Consider the following 18,421-nt stretch of genomic DNA (forward strand, 5'->3'; position numbering starts at 1 on the left):
AGCTCTTGCTTAAACGGGACGTTCGCGGTTAAGCATCATGTTTATGCTCGTAAGAGAAAAACCAAAGTTGTACAGGAGTAGAATAAATCGAGAAGAAATTGCTCCCGAGACCTATCGGAAACTATTCCGTTTCGACAAAGAGAACGTTGAGTGGTTAGCACACAGGTTCATACCTGAACATGATGAAAAACGGGGAGGATGTTATACTGCCATGTCAGGAAAGGCTACCCCACACGCATGACATTTGAATACACTACTAGTATGCGAAACCCGCCTTTGTTCTCCCATGAATGATGTTCGCACCGGCGTGACGTCGCTATTGTTGAGATCGTAAGCAATTGCTTGCTGGAGGCAAGCAAAAGGTTTAAGCACAAGCAAAATGTTATGCATACGGATTTAAGCAATAGACCAGTTCACGGTTAGCACATTACTGCAATGACCCCGAATATCCACAGATCTTCAAAACATGAAGAGGTCCCACTTTTTACATTTTGGAATAATCACTCCTACAGCGATGGAGGTGCTAGTCTTTGTTTCCCCTTTTCAAAGAATACTTCCACCTGTGTATCATGGATTGCACTGAATGTGCAAGAATGAATAACGATTACATAACTTTCATGAGCACGTATCCAGTATTCCGTCTCCGTGTATTTCAAAATTTGTTCTGCAATGACCTTGATCTGCTCATGCTCAGACTGCAACCGTGAACTGGCTTATTGCTTGAGCTTGATCTTTTGCTTGACAAACAATTCTCGCTACCCCAAATAGCGATTCTGCCGAGATCCGGGGAAAATCCTGAAAACGCGCATTGCATTATGGGATAGCTTTTCGACATTACAGCTTCCTGTGCAGGCGTTCGTGATCACAACCCTCTCTTTCACGGTAGAGTTTAACGGCCTTTTGTGCTTAAGTCACTAATTCTGCCCGAAGCTTTCCATTGCATATTATAATCTGTACAAATTACACTGATTGGCATCGATTTTAGCGTGCGTGAAAACTCTGCACAGCGAACACAGGCGCTAGCGCCAGCGGGATGGGACTCTATACCGGAAGTTGTAGTGACGACCCGAGAGAGTGAAAATTACCTCGTCTCGCGAATTTCGAGATTTTCGTACCTATTTAGGGTAGCGAGAATTGCTTGTGCTTGAAGCAATTGCTTGCAAGCAATTGATACTTTTTATGCATACGGCCCAATATCTTTATATCTAAGAACGAATACTACAAAACCTAACACACTTTCTAATGCTGCGGTAGGCTCGTACTTTAAAAAAAACCAGTGTTCCTTAGACTGCTTATGAATTGTAAGAAGACAGGATTTGCCGTGAAAACATTGCAAATCAGGACAATCTTCTTCACGAGTTTCAAAATTGTTTTTCTCACATATATATTATGTTGTTTGTGTTGCTTCATATCTTGCTTTTTGTTCGAGTGATTTGCAAAGCTTTTAATAATCCCCTGTAATTTGTCACACATCTGTGGCGTTAGTGTATACAAACCAGTGATACTCGAATAGAACGATGGAGTTGTAAAGACATATGATTACAAGCTGTACATTTAGTCTTTCTTTAAAAAATATTAACATCAAACACTTAAGTATAAAGAAAAAAGGAAATCACGCTGTGCCCGCTTACCTTATCACCTGAATATCCGTTATGTCCTGGTTTTCCGACTATCCCCGATTCTCCCTTGAATCCTGGCATCCCTTTCTCACCGGTTACCCCATAGCTTCCAGTCGGTCCCTGTTGGGAGAGACATGAATAGAGAGGCATCTATTAAAGACATGCTTTAGTTCTGGTAATGATAGAAGAAGAAAATTCTCACAGAATCCAACAAAACGTACACTGCCAAACTATTTTTGTGGGAAATATATAGGGGCTGAGTAATAAGTGTAGAAATATAAGGAAATCATTGTAAGGAGGCTTACCACAGGTCACTATGTGCAAAGGAGAGTTGTGGTTGTTATTGAAGATAATTTCCAACAAGTTTTTGTGAGGTAGTTTTTATTTTACTGGTTCAAACAATCAATCTACTGCAGCAAAAACAAATCAAGAATAAATTATAGCTATGTTCTCTCGACAAACGATTCCTAAACCAGAGCTCGAGATTACCTTTGATCTATCTCTCAAATACACTAAAAAAGGAATCCTCTTAGAACATTCCTATCTACAATTTCACCGAGCATTTTTATCTTTTTTTGAAAAAATATCTTTAGCGTGCGGTGCCCGAAGATTTATGCTTTAGAATATAATGAGTGGCCTGTGCAGAATCCATGATACAGATTACGACTGAAATGGTAACAACAATGTCTTTATCTAGCTGATCAATAATCATTTTGGCAGCAATGCAAAATATGTATAAAGGAAATGGTCCGCTGACAGAAATGAGAAGAAAAAGATTCGTACATATACAATGAGACTGAAATCACCAATGACAATTTTAACAAGAACTATAACTGCATGACAACACAATAATAACACAATTTTATTGGAGTAAAAACACATGACATAAATGCATTTCTTTCCGCTGTACATTGATTAAGAAAAGTAAGATAAGGCTAATCATTCCTGTACTTCTAGCCAAACACACGCCATTAAATATAATCCATTTCCCAAACCTACTGAATAGATAACAAATCATGCACAATTCACCTCCTAACTCCCAAAGTAATGATCATTTCAAAACTTTGTGACGGACTGACGGACATACAAATATACTCAATGACTGACGACTACACTGACAACTAAACAGTAAAACTATGCTACACACCGATCACTTACACTGTCTCCAGAGTCCCCCCTGTCTGCCTGAAGACCTTGTATGCCAGGTAAACCCTGTTAGAAAAAACAAAACCAAGTTCTAATACTAAAATGTATCAAATAGCATCAGCGACCGTTTAGATACAACGGATCTTATGAAATGTTTCATATTTAATTAAGTTATTACAAGTGCATTGTCCTCCTTAAAGATAGGGTTGAACATACAAAATGTTATCTTTGTTCATAATTTCAGTACTGCAAAATAGGGTTTTGAAAAAATACGACCTTAACTATATTGCCACAAAAGTATCCGCCAAGAAAATGAACAAATACATTCACTCTTTAAATGAGCACCAAAAAAAGAGGATATCATTTGAGAAATCTTTTGCAAAGATTCCCCCTAAAAAATGTGTTTGAAGACGAATATTGATACAAGAATATATAACTTGGGTTTTCTGTTGTATTTTTGTATAATTTTGTATTCTTTTATCAATATTCGACTTCAAACACATTTGTTTTGAAAATCCTTGCAGAAATGTATTTTAAATGACACTCTCCTTTACATCATGATACAATTAAGGTGAAATTTTGCCATCAAACGTTTGGGGCTCCAAAAATTTAGATGGGCTTTAAGTGATTCAGTTAACTACCTTGTTTCCTGCTGATCCTTGTTTGCCCAATTCCCCATGCGGTCCTCTTGTTCCCTGTGGATAAACAAAAAAGAAGGAAAAAAAGAGGATACAAACATACAAGTCAGAATTAGGGACACTGCAAACTTTGTGCAAATGATTTGACAAGATACAGAAGGAAAGGAGAAGTAAAGTGAATATGTAGAAATACACTATTTGGGAGAAGAAATAAAACTTGGCAAATAGTGTCTCCCATTTATATTTAAAAATCTAGCTATTTTAGAGAAGGAGCGTAGACATGTAGTGATGTTTGGAAAGTTTCACAAGCTGTATACCTAAAAAAATCAATGACTAGGCTGACCTGGACGTCAAATCGCAAAGTATAAAAAGCTTACAATGCATACGATTGGCAAGATGGCAAGGTTGTGCAGTATATGATTTCAGCACAATATTAATAGCTCACAGTAACTGAGTTTAAGAAACATATAAGTTGTTAAATATTCATTCTGATGTTGGCATTTAGATGACAAACTAATTTGCTTTCACCTTACAGTATGATCGAAGCAAACTTTGAAGAAACAAATGAGTTTTAAATATTCAAACCGTACCCTTGATCCTCGATCGCCATCTCGTCCATCAGATCCGACTTTTCCTTTCTCACCCTGAAAACAAAAGACAATTTAAAAGAAAATACATCAAAATCGATAGTTTATAAATAAATGCTATTTGTGGTGGTTAAACGAATCTAAATATTCTCTCTTTCTCTCTCAATATATATACATGTATACTATGGATCATAGGATAATGATAATTATTGTACGTGTATGATTACTATAATGATAGTAATACGTGACTACATATTGAAAATGCACCAGAAATCTACTCTGTTTCTCAATGATCATGTACAAATGATTCATTCCAACTTTAATAATAACTTAATAAGTAAGATAATCGAGAAGCCTTTACATACCTTTTCTCCCTTTCCTCCCGACTGGCCGAAATACCCTGGTATACCTGGTAGTCCCTGTAAAAAATTATGAGCAAGTAATAGCGAGTATATATATATATATATATAGGATTTATTGAAATCAAAACACATGAAAAACCAAAAAACAAACATTCCGAAGACTGACGACTGTCTTGGGTAAAATATAAAATTTAAATCAAGTATACATAATAAAATAGCAGTAACGAGTACATAAATAAGTAAAATAAGTTGAAATATCATCATCACTGAATATTGCAAAAACGACATATAAACAATAACAATAAGAATACATCATTACAATTACATCAATTGAGGACTCTCGAGCTGTACAATAATTAAATCAGTATATATTGCAGAAAAAGTACTATGGGAATGAAGTGTTCAATATTGTGTGCAATTTTGCAAAAGAAAAGAATGTTTTCATTTAAATTAGCAGTAGCAACAGATTCTTACAATATGGGGAAAACAATCCGATGTATTTACTTTGGTATAATTCACTGATGTCACACATTATTTGTGTATCTTAAATGTCAGAACAAATCCCAGAACAGTAGTTGATCCTGGTTTTAACTTTAAATTTTAAATGTGATATCATAGCAGCACAGTGGCACTTTCTTAATTCCTCGATAAACTAGCAAATATACACTATTCATAACTATAGAATCAAATGAAGTAGACTCGTCACTCGTGTACACATAGGTACAAACGAATCTTAAACAGATTTATCAATATTTTTCTATTAAAGACAGTGATGTCTTACCATTAAACCTATTTTCCCGTGAGATCCGGGTGGGCCTGGTAACCCATCGATACCCTGGGCAAGAAAGAAAAGATAACAACATATAATAAGTTAATACAAACAATGTTCATTAAAGCATTTACACGATACCAATGTGGGGTGTTTAGTATATTCCCGTTCATTTCGAAGTTATCAAAAAAGACTTTTCCTTAAAGTTTAGTTCTCATCAAGTTTTTTTCAGAATAACGCATGTCTCCACGTAAAAATGAAACGAATCACCGATGAAAAAGTTTAAAAAGGTACAAAGCCTCTCTGTTTAGATTCTTAGCCGGAAAACAAAGACTAATCTTGGCTCTAAAAACAGTTCATACTAACCTCTCCCCCTGCAGGTCCTTCATCTCCGAGTGCACCATCGATACCTCGCTTGCCCTGTGATCAAATATAGAAAAAAAATCACTTATGAAGTATGTTACATTGGTTGGTCCAGGTAAAATGTTTTCTTCTAAATTCAATAATATCTCTAAAGCCTTCAAGATATGATATTAAATTATGTCGATTATTCATCATGGCGAATACTATTTAAGACCGTATCTGGTAAAAATCAACATCATTTGATACGGCAAACGTTTCATAATTATGATGAAATACTCTATTATAAATATGACTATAGTGTTAGTTTACAGATCTGGAAAAAATAAAGCACTTTCAGACTCTTTCATGTCTATGTTTAGGAAAGTGCAACTATACATGATATCACTTTACAAAATCTAACATAACAGTCGAATGTAACCGAAAGGTTAGTAATTCAAAGATATATATATAGATATATATATATATATATATATATATATATATATATAAAAAATTTTGAGGGGGGGGGGTCATTACTTGAATGTCTGATTCATAATACATACGATACCGTTCAAAATAACTGAAATTCATTTCTCGTCTTAATTCTAGAAATCACTAGGTAAACTTACGACTGATCCTTTTTCCCCTGTCGTTCCTTTCTGTCCACGTCCACCCTGTAAGAATATAAAACATCAAACGATTCTCTGTCATACATTTTAAAAGATCAAGCAAAGACTTTCCACCTATAACAATCCCTCTATTGGCGAATGGCGATGTCAATAATCTTGTCCACCAGCTATTGAAATGTGCGGACCTCGCCATGACGTATTACGTAACTCGAACATGATTTATATGGAGTATACAATAGGCTTCAGTTGATGTCTCGAAAGTATGTGCGTTTACAAGTCGAACATTGAGTAAAATTTGTCATAATATAAACGATTATCGTGTATATAATATCAAGTGAAAAAGATTCCAAATGAATCGGCAGTTACACATCTACTCAGCACGTACATCATACCGAGGCAAAACATTTTAGTAAATTAGATTAAAGTGATACTGTATTCTAAAAATATAACTTTAACCCACGAACGAGTTTTTGTCTTCACATCAGTGTTCAATGTGATGACTATATGAAATTTTACTTCACGCAAAAGATGAACCACACATCTGTTAACCGACCTAAGAAGAGATAAAAGTATACATACCTGTTCACCCGCAGGTCCCAATAGTCCGGGTTCACCAGTCGAACCCTGTTCAGGAATAATATAAGAAATAAATCTAACTTTTATAATTAAGAGGATCGTAGAAACACGTGCGTTACTTTAATAATCATGCCTCGCCTCTTTGTCTACACTAAACAAGCGTTTACCTCACATTCAAAGAGAGGAAATCAACAATGATATATTTGCATCTAAATTGTATAACGCGAGACAATAGCACAGACAATACAACAATCTTCCGAATATTAATAATTAGTCTACAAGCTTGACCCGGTGGGTTTAGCTTTGAGAGGATAGAAAAGAAGACATCTTCTCTGAATAATTTCTCAACAACTTGGTTTCATAACAGTGGAAACAATACAAACCGATGCATCAAGTTTCACAAAAAGGTATGCTGTCGCCAATCACAGCTATAAAATCACACGTAGTTCGTGCATTTCTGGAAAAGCATCACTTTATCATCATTCAAAGATATATGGCATACATACCTTTCGCCCTGGGAGTCCAGTCGGTCCATTTTCACCTCCATGCCCTTGAATCCCCTGAAAAAAAGTATTGAGTCAAACAGTTATAATTACAGTCATCATTTTAGAAATTATTAGAACCAATATTACTATAAATAATATCTACAAAACGTAAAGTGAGAAAAACTAATTATTGAAGAATCGACACTTCGGACCATTTACGGGATTGTGACGATTTATCCTAATTTTAGGCTTTATCTTATCACTCCTTGGTTGCCTATTTTTTAGGGGGGGGGGGAGGTACTAGAAATTGGACAAGAAACTTACCACTGCGCCTGGATCTCCAGCTTGTCCTGGTCTTCCTTTCTGTCCTGTGTTACCCTGCAGGATTGGAAAATAGTTAACTGACTAATTATCTCAGAAAGACGATTAAATTCAAGACCCCCGTTTTGATTGATTCAAGGTGAAAATTCAAGCCTCACTGACGAGTATACTTAGTTCGACGATCTAACTTTTGTAAACTAATTTTAGTGTAATTATTAGAGCAGACTAACAACTTATTTGTAGGATGACGACTCAATTCCATGAAACATAATTCAGGGCGACTACTTTAATACTAAAGTGTACGACATTGAGTAATTGTAGTTACATACTACGGAGATCTTTCAACACCGTTCAACATCATCTTTCCACCATCAAGTTCTATTAATTATAACATCAAGCAAAATTTGGATTTAAGACATAAACGAATGCATCTTTTGGTTAAAGTCACGGGGTTGCCAGTGGACTATTACTATCAGGGGCGTCGCTAGACCTTTTTCAGTGGGGGGGGGGGGGGGGGGGGTGTAGAGGCCAACGATTACCGACAAAACTAGCCCCCAATTACCGACAAAATTAAATGTCGAATATCTACAAATTCAACCCTATAAACCTGGGACCGAAGGCTAAATTGTTTTTCCCTATGGACTATCTATAGTACTTGCATATGCGCAAAATGGTCATTTTCCTCGGCGACATAAATATACGAATTATTTCTTCAATTTAGTCAGCATCATAGCTATATATTTTAATGCAGGCGCGGAGCTAGGATTTTATTTTAGGGAGGGGCGGTAGTGAGCAAGAGAATCACCTAAAAGCGCGCTCATTAGGGGGGTGTGGGTGATGGGCCCCCCGCGCGAAGCGCGGACGCTTAGACGTTTCCTTAAATTATTAGGAAAAGAAGACGATTAATTGTACCGTTTTCGACTGGTAATCCTTGGCTGAATGAAGTTCCCCCCTCCCGCGCGAAGCGCGAAAGCTTTGACGTTTCATTAAATTATAATAAAAAAGAAGACGATTTGCTGTACCGTTCTCGACTGTTTGTCCTTTTCTGAATTCAGTTCCCCCCCCTCCCGCGCAAAGCGCGGAAGCTTTGACGTTTCATTAAATTATGAGAAAAAGCAGGCGATTCGGTGAACCGTTCTCGACTCTTAATCCTTATCTGAATGAAGCTTCCCCTCCCGCGCGAAGCGCGGAAGTTTTGACGTTTCATTAAATTATTAGAGAAAGAAGACGATTCGGTGTACTGTTCTCGATTCTTTATCTTTGTCTGAATGAAGCTTCCCCCTCCCGCGCGAAGCGCGGAAGTTTTGACGTTTCATTAAATTATTAGAGAAAGAAGACGATTCGTCGTACCGTTTTCGACTCTTAATAAGCCCTATTCATCTGAATTCAGTTTCCCCCTCTCGCGCGAAGCGCGGAAGCTTTGACGTTTCCTTAAATTATTAGAGAAAGAACACGATTCGTTGTACCGTTTTCAACTCTAAATATGTCCTATTAAATTTGTCTGAATTCAGTTTCCCCCTCTCGCGCAAAGCGCGGAAGCTTTGACGTTTCCTTAAATTATTAGAGAAAGAAGACGATTCGTTGTACCGTTCTCGACTCGTCTAAATGAAGTTTTCTCCTTCCGCGCGAAGCGCGGAATTTTTGGCGTTTCATCACTATATAGAGAAAGGAAGACGATTCATTGTACCGTTTTCGACTGTTATTAAGCCCTATTCATCTGAATTCAGTTTCCCCCTCTCGCGCGAAAGCTTTGACGTTTCCTCATATTTTTAGAGAAAGAACACGATTCGTTGTACCGTTTTCGTCTCTAAAGAAGCCCTATTAATTTTGTCTAAATTCAGTTTCCCCCTCTAGCGCAAAGCGCGGAAGCTTTGACGTTTCCTTAAATTATTAGAGAAAGAAGACGATTCGTTGTACCATTCTCGACTCGTCTAAATGAAGTTTTCTCCTTCCGCGCGAAGCGCGGAATTTTTGGCGTTTCATCACAATATAGAGAAAGGAAGACGATTCATCGTACCGTTTTCGACTCTTATTAAGCCCTATTCATCTGAATTCAGTTCCCCCCTCTCGCGCGAAAGCTTTGACGTTTCCTCATATTATTAGAGAAAGAACACGATTCGTTGTACCGTTTTCGACTCTAAATACGCCCTATTAATTTTGACTAAATTCAGTTTCCCACTCTCGCGCGAAGCGCGGAAGCTTTGACGTTTCCTTAAATTATTAGAGAAAGAAGACGATTCGTTGTACCGTTCTCGACTCGTCTAAATGAAGTTCCCCCTTCCGCGCGAAGCGCGGATTTTTGGCGTTTCATCACAATATAAAGAAAGGAAGACGATTCGTCGTACCGTTGTTGACTCTTAAACCTTGTTTGAATTTAGTTTCCCCGAAAATGTTAAACCTCTGATTTCTTTAGCTGACATTATAGGAAAGTGAAACTTCGAGAAAATACAAGTATTGTAGTTGTAGTCACTCTCGAAGTCGTCACAGCTGATAAGAAGTCACAGTTCGTAGGGAAAAAAAACTTGTCGGCGACCGACAATATACCTCTCACCGACTTCAAACTTCTGCATTGATATAGTACACGAGGATCGAGGAAGAATACCGACACAGCTGACCCGACACAGCAACATATTTACCCGTGTCTTTCTTGCTCTCTCGACGAGACGACTCCACCCAACAACCCCCTTCTCTCTTTTACTCCCACTCCTCCTCTCTCAGACTCTTACCTCCCCTCTCTCTCCTTTCTTCATCCCCCGTTTCTTTTGTTTCCCTTTTACTCTTTTTTCTTCTCTTTTCTTTCCTTTCTTTTTCTTTCTTTCCTTTCTTTTCCTTTCTTTCTTTTCTTTTCCTTTTCTTTTTTTCTTTTCTTTCCTTTTCCCTCTCTTTTTTCCCTCTCTTTTTTTTCCCTCTCTTTTTTTCCCTCTCTTTTTTCCCTCTCTTTTTTTCCCTCCCCCTTTTCTCTTTTTCCCGACGGCAGCGCAATTTTACCGACAATATCCTGACAGGTGGGGGGGGGGGGTGTCGCACCCCCCCACACCCCCCCTTTGGCGACGCCCCTGATTACTATGTCAACTAGTAGTCACAGATAAGCCCCTAATCATAAATTTTTGATAGATTGTGATATTACCTCTGGTCCCATTGGTCCTGGTGGGCCTGGTGATCCTGGTGACCCATCGAATCCCTGGGAAAAAGAGAATGGTTACAGAAATGTAAAAATCATATATATACATATATTTATTCTTTATTATTAATTCATTTAATTCTTTAACATCACGCATTAACTTTGTGTGATGTGTGATACACTGTACGTACTCGTCCTGTGGACGAGTTGAGTAAGTTTTCGGTATAGAAGGGAGCTGAAAACGGAGCTTGAACAATGCTGTTTCCTGAAATCTAACCATCTTGTGTGTGTGTGTGTGTGTTGTGTGATCTGTGATCTGTTCTTAGTTAGAAAAGTGGGAAGACAGGTGGAGCAAGCTGTCAGTAACACTTTGCAAAAATGAATTGTATACACAGATTGGGTAAAAAGAAAGTTCTGACAGAAGAAAACGGGTAGGAAATACCGTACCGTATAATATTGTTTATTTGCAATGTCCCGTGGGATGTCAAGTTCAAAATTGTCCCATTATTTTGTTTATATTGCCCAACCCTCTTATTCGACAAACAACCTAGAATAATATCAATTCTAGTGGGAATGTAAGATGACTGACCTGGTGTCCTTTGAGTCCTGGTGGTCCATTTCTACCTGGTATACCGCCATCTCCCTGCCAGAATAAAAACAAAATTAATTATTGCAACAAGCGATTCTGTAAGGATACACTACACTTCTCGTGTGTCATGTATTATGTAAATCCGTAAGCTCGCGAAACACATGAAACGTAAATGTGAGGAAAGTCATTCTAATACAGAAAATACGATTTAACTTTGCGAATTTGAAGGAAATCAATTTAAACTTACAGCAGGGCCAACTGGTCCGGTGGTTCCAATTCTCCCTGGCGGCCCAACAGCACCCTGAAAGTTAGAAGTACAGACCATTATATTTTATTCATGCACAAGATACGTTTTAGACTTTGTGCATTAAGCACTTAATGGGATAAGAATGTCACACATAGAAACTGATTAAACTTTAACTTGATGACATCTATTGAATCCACGTACATTAAATAGTTAAAGGAGTATAGTTTAAACGTTCTGCAACAAGATGTAATACACACACAAAAGCAGGCTATGATTTCTTGGAAATAAGCGAAGTTATGAAATTATTCCGAGCTAAAATATGACAAAATGTCTTACCTTTTCACCTGATACCCCAGGTATTCCGTGTTCTCCTTTTCCACCCTTTACATCAAACAGACAATGTACAATAAGCAATGTTAAGCATGAATAATTTGATAATTATTCAACATGAAAACCATAACAAATATTAAAATATAATAATCATCCTTCACTGTGAATTAATTTTCAAACATGAGCTCATAAATTGCGAATAAATAAAATAAAGCAGATTAGCAATAAAGTAAAATTTCACGAATTTCCAGTCAACTGACTTAAACAATGGCAGTACCAGAAGAAATGCAAATTATTAAGTACGAAATTCATCGCCATAACTATATCACAAGCGTATCCATGTTTAAATATATACAGAAATCATTTTGATCTTTTTATGAGCGATACATTTGATAATTTGTTTATATATTTATATTGTCAGGTGGATTAGACGAGTGTTGTGGGCTAAACTATTTTTTTTTTTTTACCTGATCGCCTTCGTCTCCTTTCTTTCCTCGTCTGCCGTCTTTACCCTTTGAACCCTGGAACATCATCAAAATCATTTTATGTTCGAGTAAACGATCGAGAGCATTACAATTTATGTAATATAAGATGATAAACGCGATTACATCCAAATAGTGAATAATTGTGTCAGTCTTAAGTGAATACTGAGCCTACAGTACCTGGGTCATTAAAGGGTCACTAAATTACAAATTCATGTTGACTTTTGTTGATCTGTAATACTGTATCATCACATATCTTTAGACTTTTTGATGTACATTTATGTACAAAATTTAAATATTATTTTTTCTATTGCTTTTGTTCTACCTGCTAATTTCCACCCCTAAAAAAAAACCTCCAGAAGAAAATGAATTTTGTGACATCATCATGCCAGTCATTCATCAGTCAGCTAGATGAACAAAACACATTGGTATGTCCATTCCCATCAACTGACCGCCTGTTCACAATAGCATTGCATGTTTTTAAACAATGCCCACTCACAACATTCAATTACATTTTAAGCAGTTGCTATGTCAGAAATCCCCAAGCAACACCATGAAAAGAAGGGTTTCAATGGGCTATTATATGAAAAAATGCAATGCTAATGCATAAGGTACTCAGAGGATGAGGACATACCACTGCCTTTCGTGAACAGGTGGTCAGTTTGTTCATCTAGCTGACTGATGAATGACTGGCATGATGATGTCACAAAATTCATTTTCTTCTGGAGGTTTTTTTTAGGGGTGGAAATTAGCAGGTAGAACAGAAGTAAAAGAAAAATAATATAAAATGTATGACATAAATTTACATCAAAATGTCAAAAGATATATGATGTAACTAGTATTACAGATCAACAGACGTCAACATGAATTTGTAATTTAGTGACCCCTTAACATTAGGGTGTCGTTTTTCTGAGAGGTTTAACTGGATTCCGTGACCCAAAAATGTGTTATGTTAGAATTGAGTTGTTTATATAAAGTTTTAATTTAGAATACCTTTCGCATACCTCACTACAATGTTATTCTGCGTTTCGGGGTTGTCGCTTTCTCTCCTTGAAAAGTTTTTGAGCTTTTCCTATGAATCAATTTTCATCTTAATGTTCCAAAAGGTCCAAAATATCCCCTAAAGAGACTACGTTAATCCTACACGTAGGATGTTGTGTTGTGATCGTAATCCTTTTGTAAAATAATTTCAAACTGAATACATACATGATGATGACGTCAATACTCGTGACAAATGAAACAAAATTGTTACCCTATAGAAATTCGAATAAAATAGATAATAATCGCACATTAACAAGATATTTTCTTCTTCTCTTCCTCCTTCATCTTCTTCTTCAAGATAATGTGTATCCTTCATCGTCTAAACATTATTGTACTGTAAAGGAGTCTGCGGGCAGTCGTCCGATAGCGCAGACTTCAAGTGCATATGATTTTAAGATTCTGGGGTGATGTGGTACTAACAATTTTAAATTCAATAATACAAGTTGACATACAGACGAGGAACATTTACCTCAGGACCTCTATGACCGTGTCCACCGGGTCGCCCTTGGTCTCCCTAGGAAGGAAATACATGAACACGTTAAATAAATTGCAAAAGGATTATTCAAAACTAAATACACCTGTACTTTTTTTAGAAGAAAAACTTGAGAACAAAACTGAATTGGTATGAATATTTAATATTATAATACCATAAGCCTTTAGACTTCTAGTCAAAAGGAAGACTGAAGTTTATACTCACCGTCTGCCCCTTTGGTCCTAATTCGCCCCTTGGTCCGTTTGCACCACGAGGACCCTACATAGGATAAAAGAAAGGGAAATGGAGATTGTCAGGGTATATATAGTTAATCATTCACTTGACTCTCAATCAGGAGAATGAGGCGCCCAATCCTATTCTGTCACTAAAGACCTTTGGCAAGACATTCGGCATTTGCCACTCTCCACAAAGGTGTTAATTGATACCCAATATGCCAGAGCCATATTCAGCACAGCGTGACGGACATGAGCGCAATACAAATAACACAATTGATGTTTACTATGTTATCATCTAGTTCTTATTCTTCCCACAGCATCATTATTGTTAAAAGAAATTCTAGCTGCAAACCCCTAATGCAATAGCATTGGGAAGCTAGTCCATATAAAAGCAAAGCAGCAAGTATATAGGAAATTATCAGAAGCATGCTGGAATACAAATCAGAGTGGGCAACTATGAGAGAAAAAATGAGTAATTCTAAAACATAATAGTTACCTAACTTTGGTTAGAATAATATTACCCTTTTCTACTGTTTTTATTTTATATTTCTATAGAGCATCTCTGCCAGCTGTATGATGCAAGAGTAAAATGTAGCTGTTATTAAGAAATGTTCTCATATTAAATACGTACCTTTGACCCATGTGGACCAGGAGGACCTTTAACACCGGTTTCCCCGATCAGTCCCTGATAGAAGAAGGTATTCAATTTGCGATGATGAAAGTGAAACGGTGATAAAACATCAGTGTTGTATACTAATAATATATTGTCAATATGTATCTGAACAACATAAAATTGCTTAACAAATTAAAATAGAAACATACCTGTTTCGCTTGGTACACAAAGTACAGCCACCTGCTGGCTAATGCCAGGTCACATGACCTTTGTAAAGTATCCCTGATATTTGTAAGAGTCACCATCACATGATGCTTAATACACATTAGAAAAATATTGGAAATCTCATCATGGGAGGGGCTACGAGTCAAATCCCTTTTATTTCTTATATCTACAAAGTTATACTAAATGCAATCAACACTTAGATCACAAAATATGAAATACAACTAGATGTGCATCAACTTCTTCCTATTACTGGCAGATGTCTTTGACGAGTATTGTTATATAAAGTTTACAAGAGAAAAATGTCCTTCTTAATGGTTCCTGATGGCTTACCCTTGGTCCATGATCACCCTTACGCCCTGGTACTCCATCATCGCCTTCTTCACCCTGTCATTAACATGTGACAACAAAAGTTACAAGAGTGATTCTTATTTGTCTTGCATTGTGAACTTCTTATTTTGCTAATATTCAATTTGAACATCTGTCTTCGTTAAGTACTGAACAAAAATCCAAGACCCACATTTTCACTCTCTATAATAATAATAATAATAATAATAATAATAATAATACATAATATTTATAGGGCGCCAAATCCACTTGACAATCAAATGCTCAAGGCGCAGCTTGTGCAAAAGATAAAATACATGACAAATATATACAAAAGTGCAAACCAAAGTGAGTTATACTTTGCTCTGATTGTGGCAAAATTGTAATGGTTGTTATATAAATAATACAAAGAACTTGCCAACATGACATCAACGATTTTTGATTTTACAAGAAAATATGTATGATATTTTAGTAAAAGCGGGTTCGTGTTCACGAAGAAATATTTAGAAAAGGTCAGTTTATTTATGTCAATGGTTACAAATTTGTTGATAGATGTTGCACATTATGTAAATTTAGTTATGTACGTACTGTCACTGTATTGCTACGTAACGATAATGGATTTATTTACGTAGGAAAGCAAAATAACAGCAGCTTTCACAAAATATGCACAGAACCTCTTTTCCGACTTGTAAGTTGAGAGTCAATATATCCTTACTTTATAATAGATAATACTACTAATACTAGTAATAATTATGCATGTATTAATGATAATAATAATAATAATGATTATAATTATAATGATGAATATGATGTAGATGATATAAATAATAATAATGATAATAATGATAATGATGATATTATGGTGACGATGACAAAAGAAACTTACAGCTACTCCTTCATCTCCGGTCTCTCCAGCTTGTCCCGGCATTCCAAGGTCACCCTGTATTAGGAGCAAATAATGAAAATATTTATTATGCTCACAGAAATTAATAAAAGATCGATCTAACATTTTCTCAACAAATATAGCTTTCAAGAGACTTTACTTATTTATGTGTACTTTAATATATCAAAACATTGACATTTTCAACTTGGAATCTTCAACAACAACAAAAATCATATTTTGTATTTTGTTCATTATTGTTACGAAATTCTATGAAATTTTGAAGCTGTAAATGATGTCCATAATAAAAAGGGGGGTCTATTACACGTAGTAGATCCTCCACATAATCCAAACCTTTTACAAGACCCCTTGGCCCGAATTCACAAAGCAAGGTTTGAGCTCAAACCTCCTTTTGTGAATTCGGGCCCTTAAGTTTCTTAATTCGAAACAGAAGACATCACATTAGAATAATCCAGAAACGAACGAGCGTCCTACTTATACATGAACTTATAACCCTACATTTCACAGCCGCAAACATTCCTCGAGAATTGAATTGGGATTGCAAGAGACAAAGAGTTAGGTTTATCTTCCATCGGTGGGATGGAGAGACTCAATTTACGAGAAACCTGATACCAAGATGCTGCAAATTCAAATTCAACCACCGGTTGCACAGCATTCACATGTGTTTTGGCTGTAGCAGAAACCACACATTTATAACTCTTACAGACTGCCCAATTTATGGTGTCCTTAATACACACAGCAGGGGGCTTTCTGAGAATTCTTCACAGGAAACAGCCGTCTCGTTTTACGTGAAGCAGTGGCCACATGTATGGCATGTACCACTTACTAACCCAATACCTACATGGAATGACTACCGGAATAACCAGACCTATATGTACGACTTGTAAAGTTATAAAAATAAACCTATGGCGGATAGTCTAAGCCTGACAGATCTCATTCTATTTTAAAGTTAGACATCGCTTTGCATGATTTGATTTGATTGATTTGATAAAGTTTTGACAGGGTAGCCCCATCAATATACAAAATATCATTCTTCCTGCGGGCCCATAAACAAACCAACATACATTCAACAAATACATCATACAAAACATCAACAATTAGTTAGTGAAAGCGCGCAGAAAGAAATACACGATAACCCACACCTAGCTTTAGACACCCCCGCACGCGCGGGCACCCACACACACACACACACACTCAGGCGCTCGCACACACCCTATGCTACTTGGAACGAATCTGTTTTTTCTCTCTTCTACAACATTTACGTCACACATCGCAATATATAATACCACTAAATCCATTGAAAATCATTTTGGAGGTACCTACCGGTGGTCCACGATGGCCTTCGTCCCCCTGGGATCCCCTTCTGCCACGACTGCCCTGACAAAGATCACCAAAAACCAAGACGTTAGGTTATTCCCTCTAGAACACTTGAGTATTAGAAATGCCTAAACTTTTATGTAGTTAGGAACTTCTATTTCATCTTGATCTATTCGTGTTATTGTTTAATTGGTTACGAATCTTTTTCCCAAAGAAAGAAATGTGTCACTGTTAACTACATTCTTGTGCGTTCTGCTTTCCTTGATGTTTTGATTTTTTTTTATTTCCCCCTTTTTCAGGCATAGAGGCGTTACCAAGCAGGTGGTTTGGAACAAGAGAATGTTTTCCAAATGTTCATAAACTCTTAGGTGCTCTGCTTCTTCATTTTCCTTTACAAATCAAAAGATGTTTCCATCACTTCTATTCTAATCTGAAGATGACAATTAAAAATCAAAATCACAATTGATCCCTTTCATATTATAGAGTATGCTTTTCTAGAAAATCGGCAGTTTCTAACTCTTGTGATAGCAATCGTAGTAATTTGGTAAACCATTTCTCTTTTCAGGCAAACAGACAACCTTAGATATTATAATTTATACTGAGGTTGAGCTGAGCGAATTTAGGATCTTTTAACACTTTTCTCTATCCCTCTTTCACCATCTACAATATATATTACAATGCGTGAAAATATGGCAAATACAAAGATGTTCTTTCTATTTTATGTCCATCCGATCGAGACTTCCATTTTGAAGTATGTTTCTCATTAAACCGTAATTTAGTATGTAGCCTGTCACCTCCACATGGCGCTGTTCTCCCCCTGGTTTGAGGTGTAAATGAATTATTAATAATGACACCACCCAGGTCGCACAGGGTGCCGTTTAGGTTGGCATTACAGTTTAATTTTCCAAAAAAGCAATATATGGTGTGAAAAAGAGAAATGTCTAATATCACCTCCAAATGTTGTTGGACTACATGCGAAAACGTGGAAAACAGGGTGACGAGGAGTGCGAATTTCTTTACTTCCTCATCCAACCTATACATTCTTTCAA

The 18,421-nt window shown here is 36.6% G+C and overlaps 1 protein-coding gene across 1 annotated transcript in view; it reads right to left on the bottom strand.

The window, feature by feature from the left end:
* LOC105445661 (collagen alpha-1(I) chain) overlaps nucleotides 1-18,421 on the bottom strand; it is a 65,462-nt gene that overhangs the window by 17,765 nt on the left and 29,276 nt on the right. Inside the window, exons 19-40 of the mRNA XM_011681462.2 lie at nucleotides 17,379-17,432; nucleotides 16,041-16,094; nucleotides 15,161-15,214; nucleotides 14,624-14,677; nucleotides 13,982-14,035; nucleotides 13,754-13,798; nucleotides 12,229-12,282; nucleotides 11,768-11,812; nucleotides 11,432-11,485; nucleotides 11,185-11,238; nucleotides 10,602-10,655; nucleotides 7,478-7,531; nucleotides 7,175-7,228; nucleotides 6,672-6,716; nucleotides 6,093-6,137; nucleotides 5,488-5,541; nucleotides 5,134-5,187; nucleotides 4,356-4,409; nucleotides 3,994-4,047; nucleotides 3,407-3,460; nucleotides 2,778-2,831; nucleotides 1,632-1,739 (exon numbers count right to left, since the gene is read on the bottom strand). Of these exons, the coding sequence (XP_011679764.2) occupies nucleotides 1,632-1,739; nucleotides 2,778-2,831; nucleotides 3,407-3,460; nucleotides 3,994-4,047; nucleotides 4,356-4,409; nucleotides 5,134-5,187; nucleotides 5,488-5,541; nucleotides 6,093-6,137; nucleotides 6,672-6,716; nucleotides 7,175-7,228; nucleotides 7,478-7,531; nucleotides 10,602-10,655; nucleotides 11,185-11,238; nucleotides 11,432-11,485; nucleotides 11,768-11,812; nucleotides 12,229-12,282; nucleotides 13,754-13,798; nucleotides 13,982-14,035; nucleotides 14,624-14,677; nucleotides 15,161-15,214; nucleotides 16,041-16,094; nucleotides 17,379-17,432 (1,206 nt within the window). The remainder of the gene's footprint in view (nucleotides 1-1,631; nucleotides 1,740-2,777; nucleotides 2,832-3,406; nucleotides 3,461-3,993; nucleotides 4,048-4,355; nucleotides 4,410-5,133; nucleotides 5,188-5,487; nucleotides 5,542-6,092; nucleotides 6,138-6,671; nucleotides 6,717-7,174; nucleotides 7,229-7,477; nucleotides 7,532-10,601; nucleotides 10,656-11,184; nucleotides 11,239-11,431; nucleotides 11,486-11,767; nucleotides 11,813-12,228; nucleotides 12,283-13,753; nucleotides 13,799-13,981; nucleotides 14,036-14,623; nucleotides 14,678-15,160; nucleotides 15,215-16,040; nucleotides 16,095-17,378; nucleotides 17,433-18,421) is intronic.

Source organism: Strongylocentrotus purpuratus, unplaced genomic scaffold (genome assembly GCF_000002235.5).
Source record: "Strongylocentrotus purpuratus isolate Spur 01 unplaced genomic scaffold, Spur_5.0 spur5_scaffold_4, whole genome shotgun sequence".
NCBI classification, from domain to species: Eukaryota; Metazoa; Echinodermata; class Echinoidea; order Camarodonta; family Strongylocentrotidae; genus Strongylocentrotus; species Strongylocentrotus purpuratus.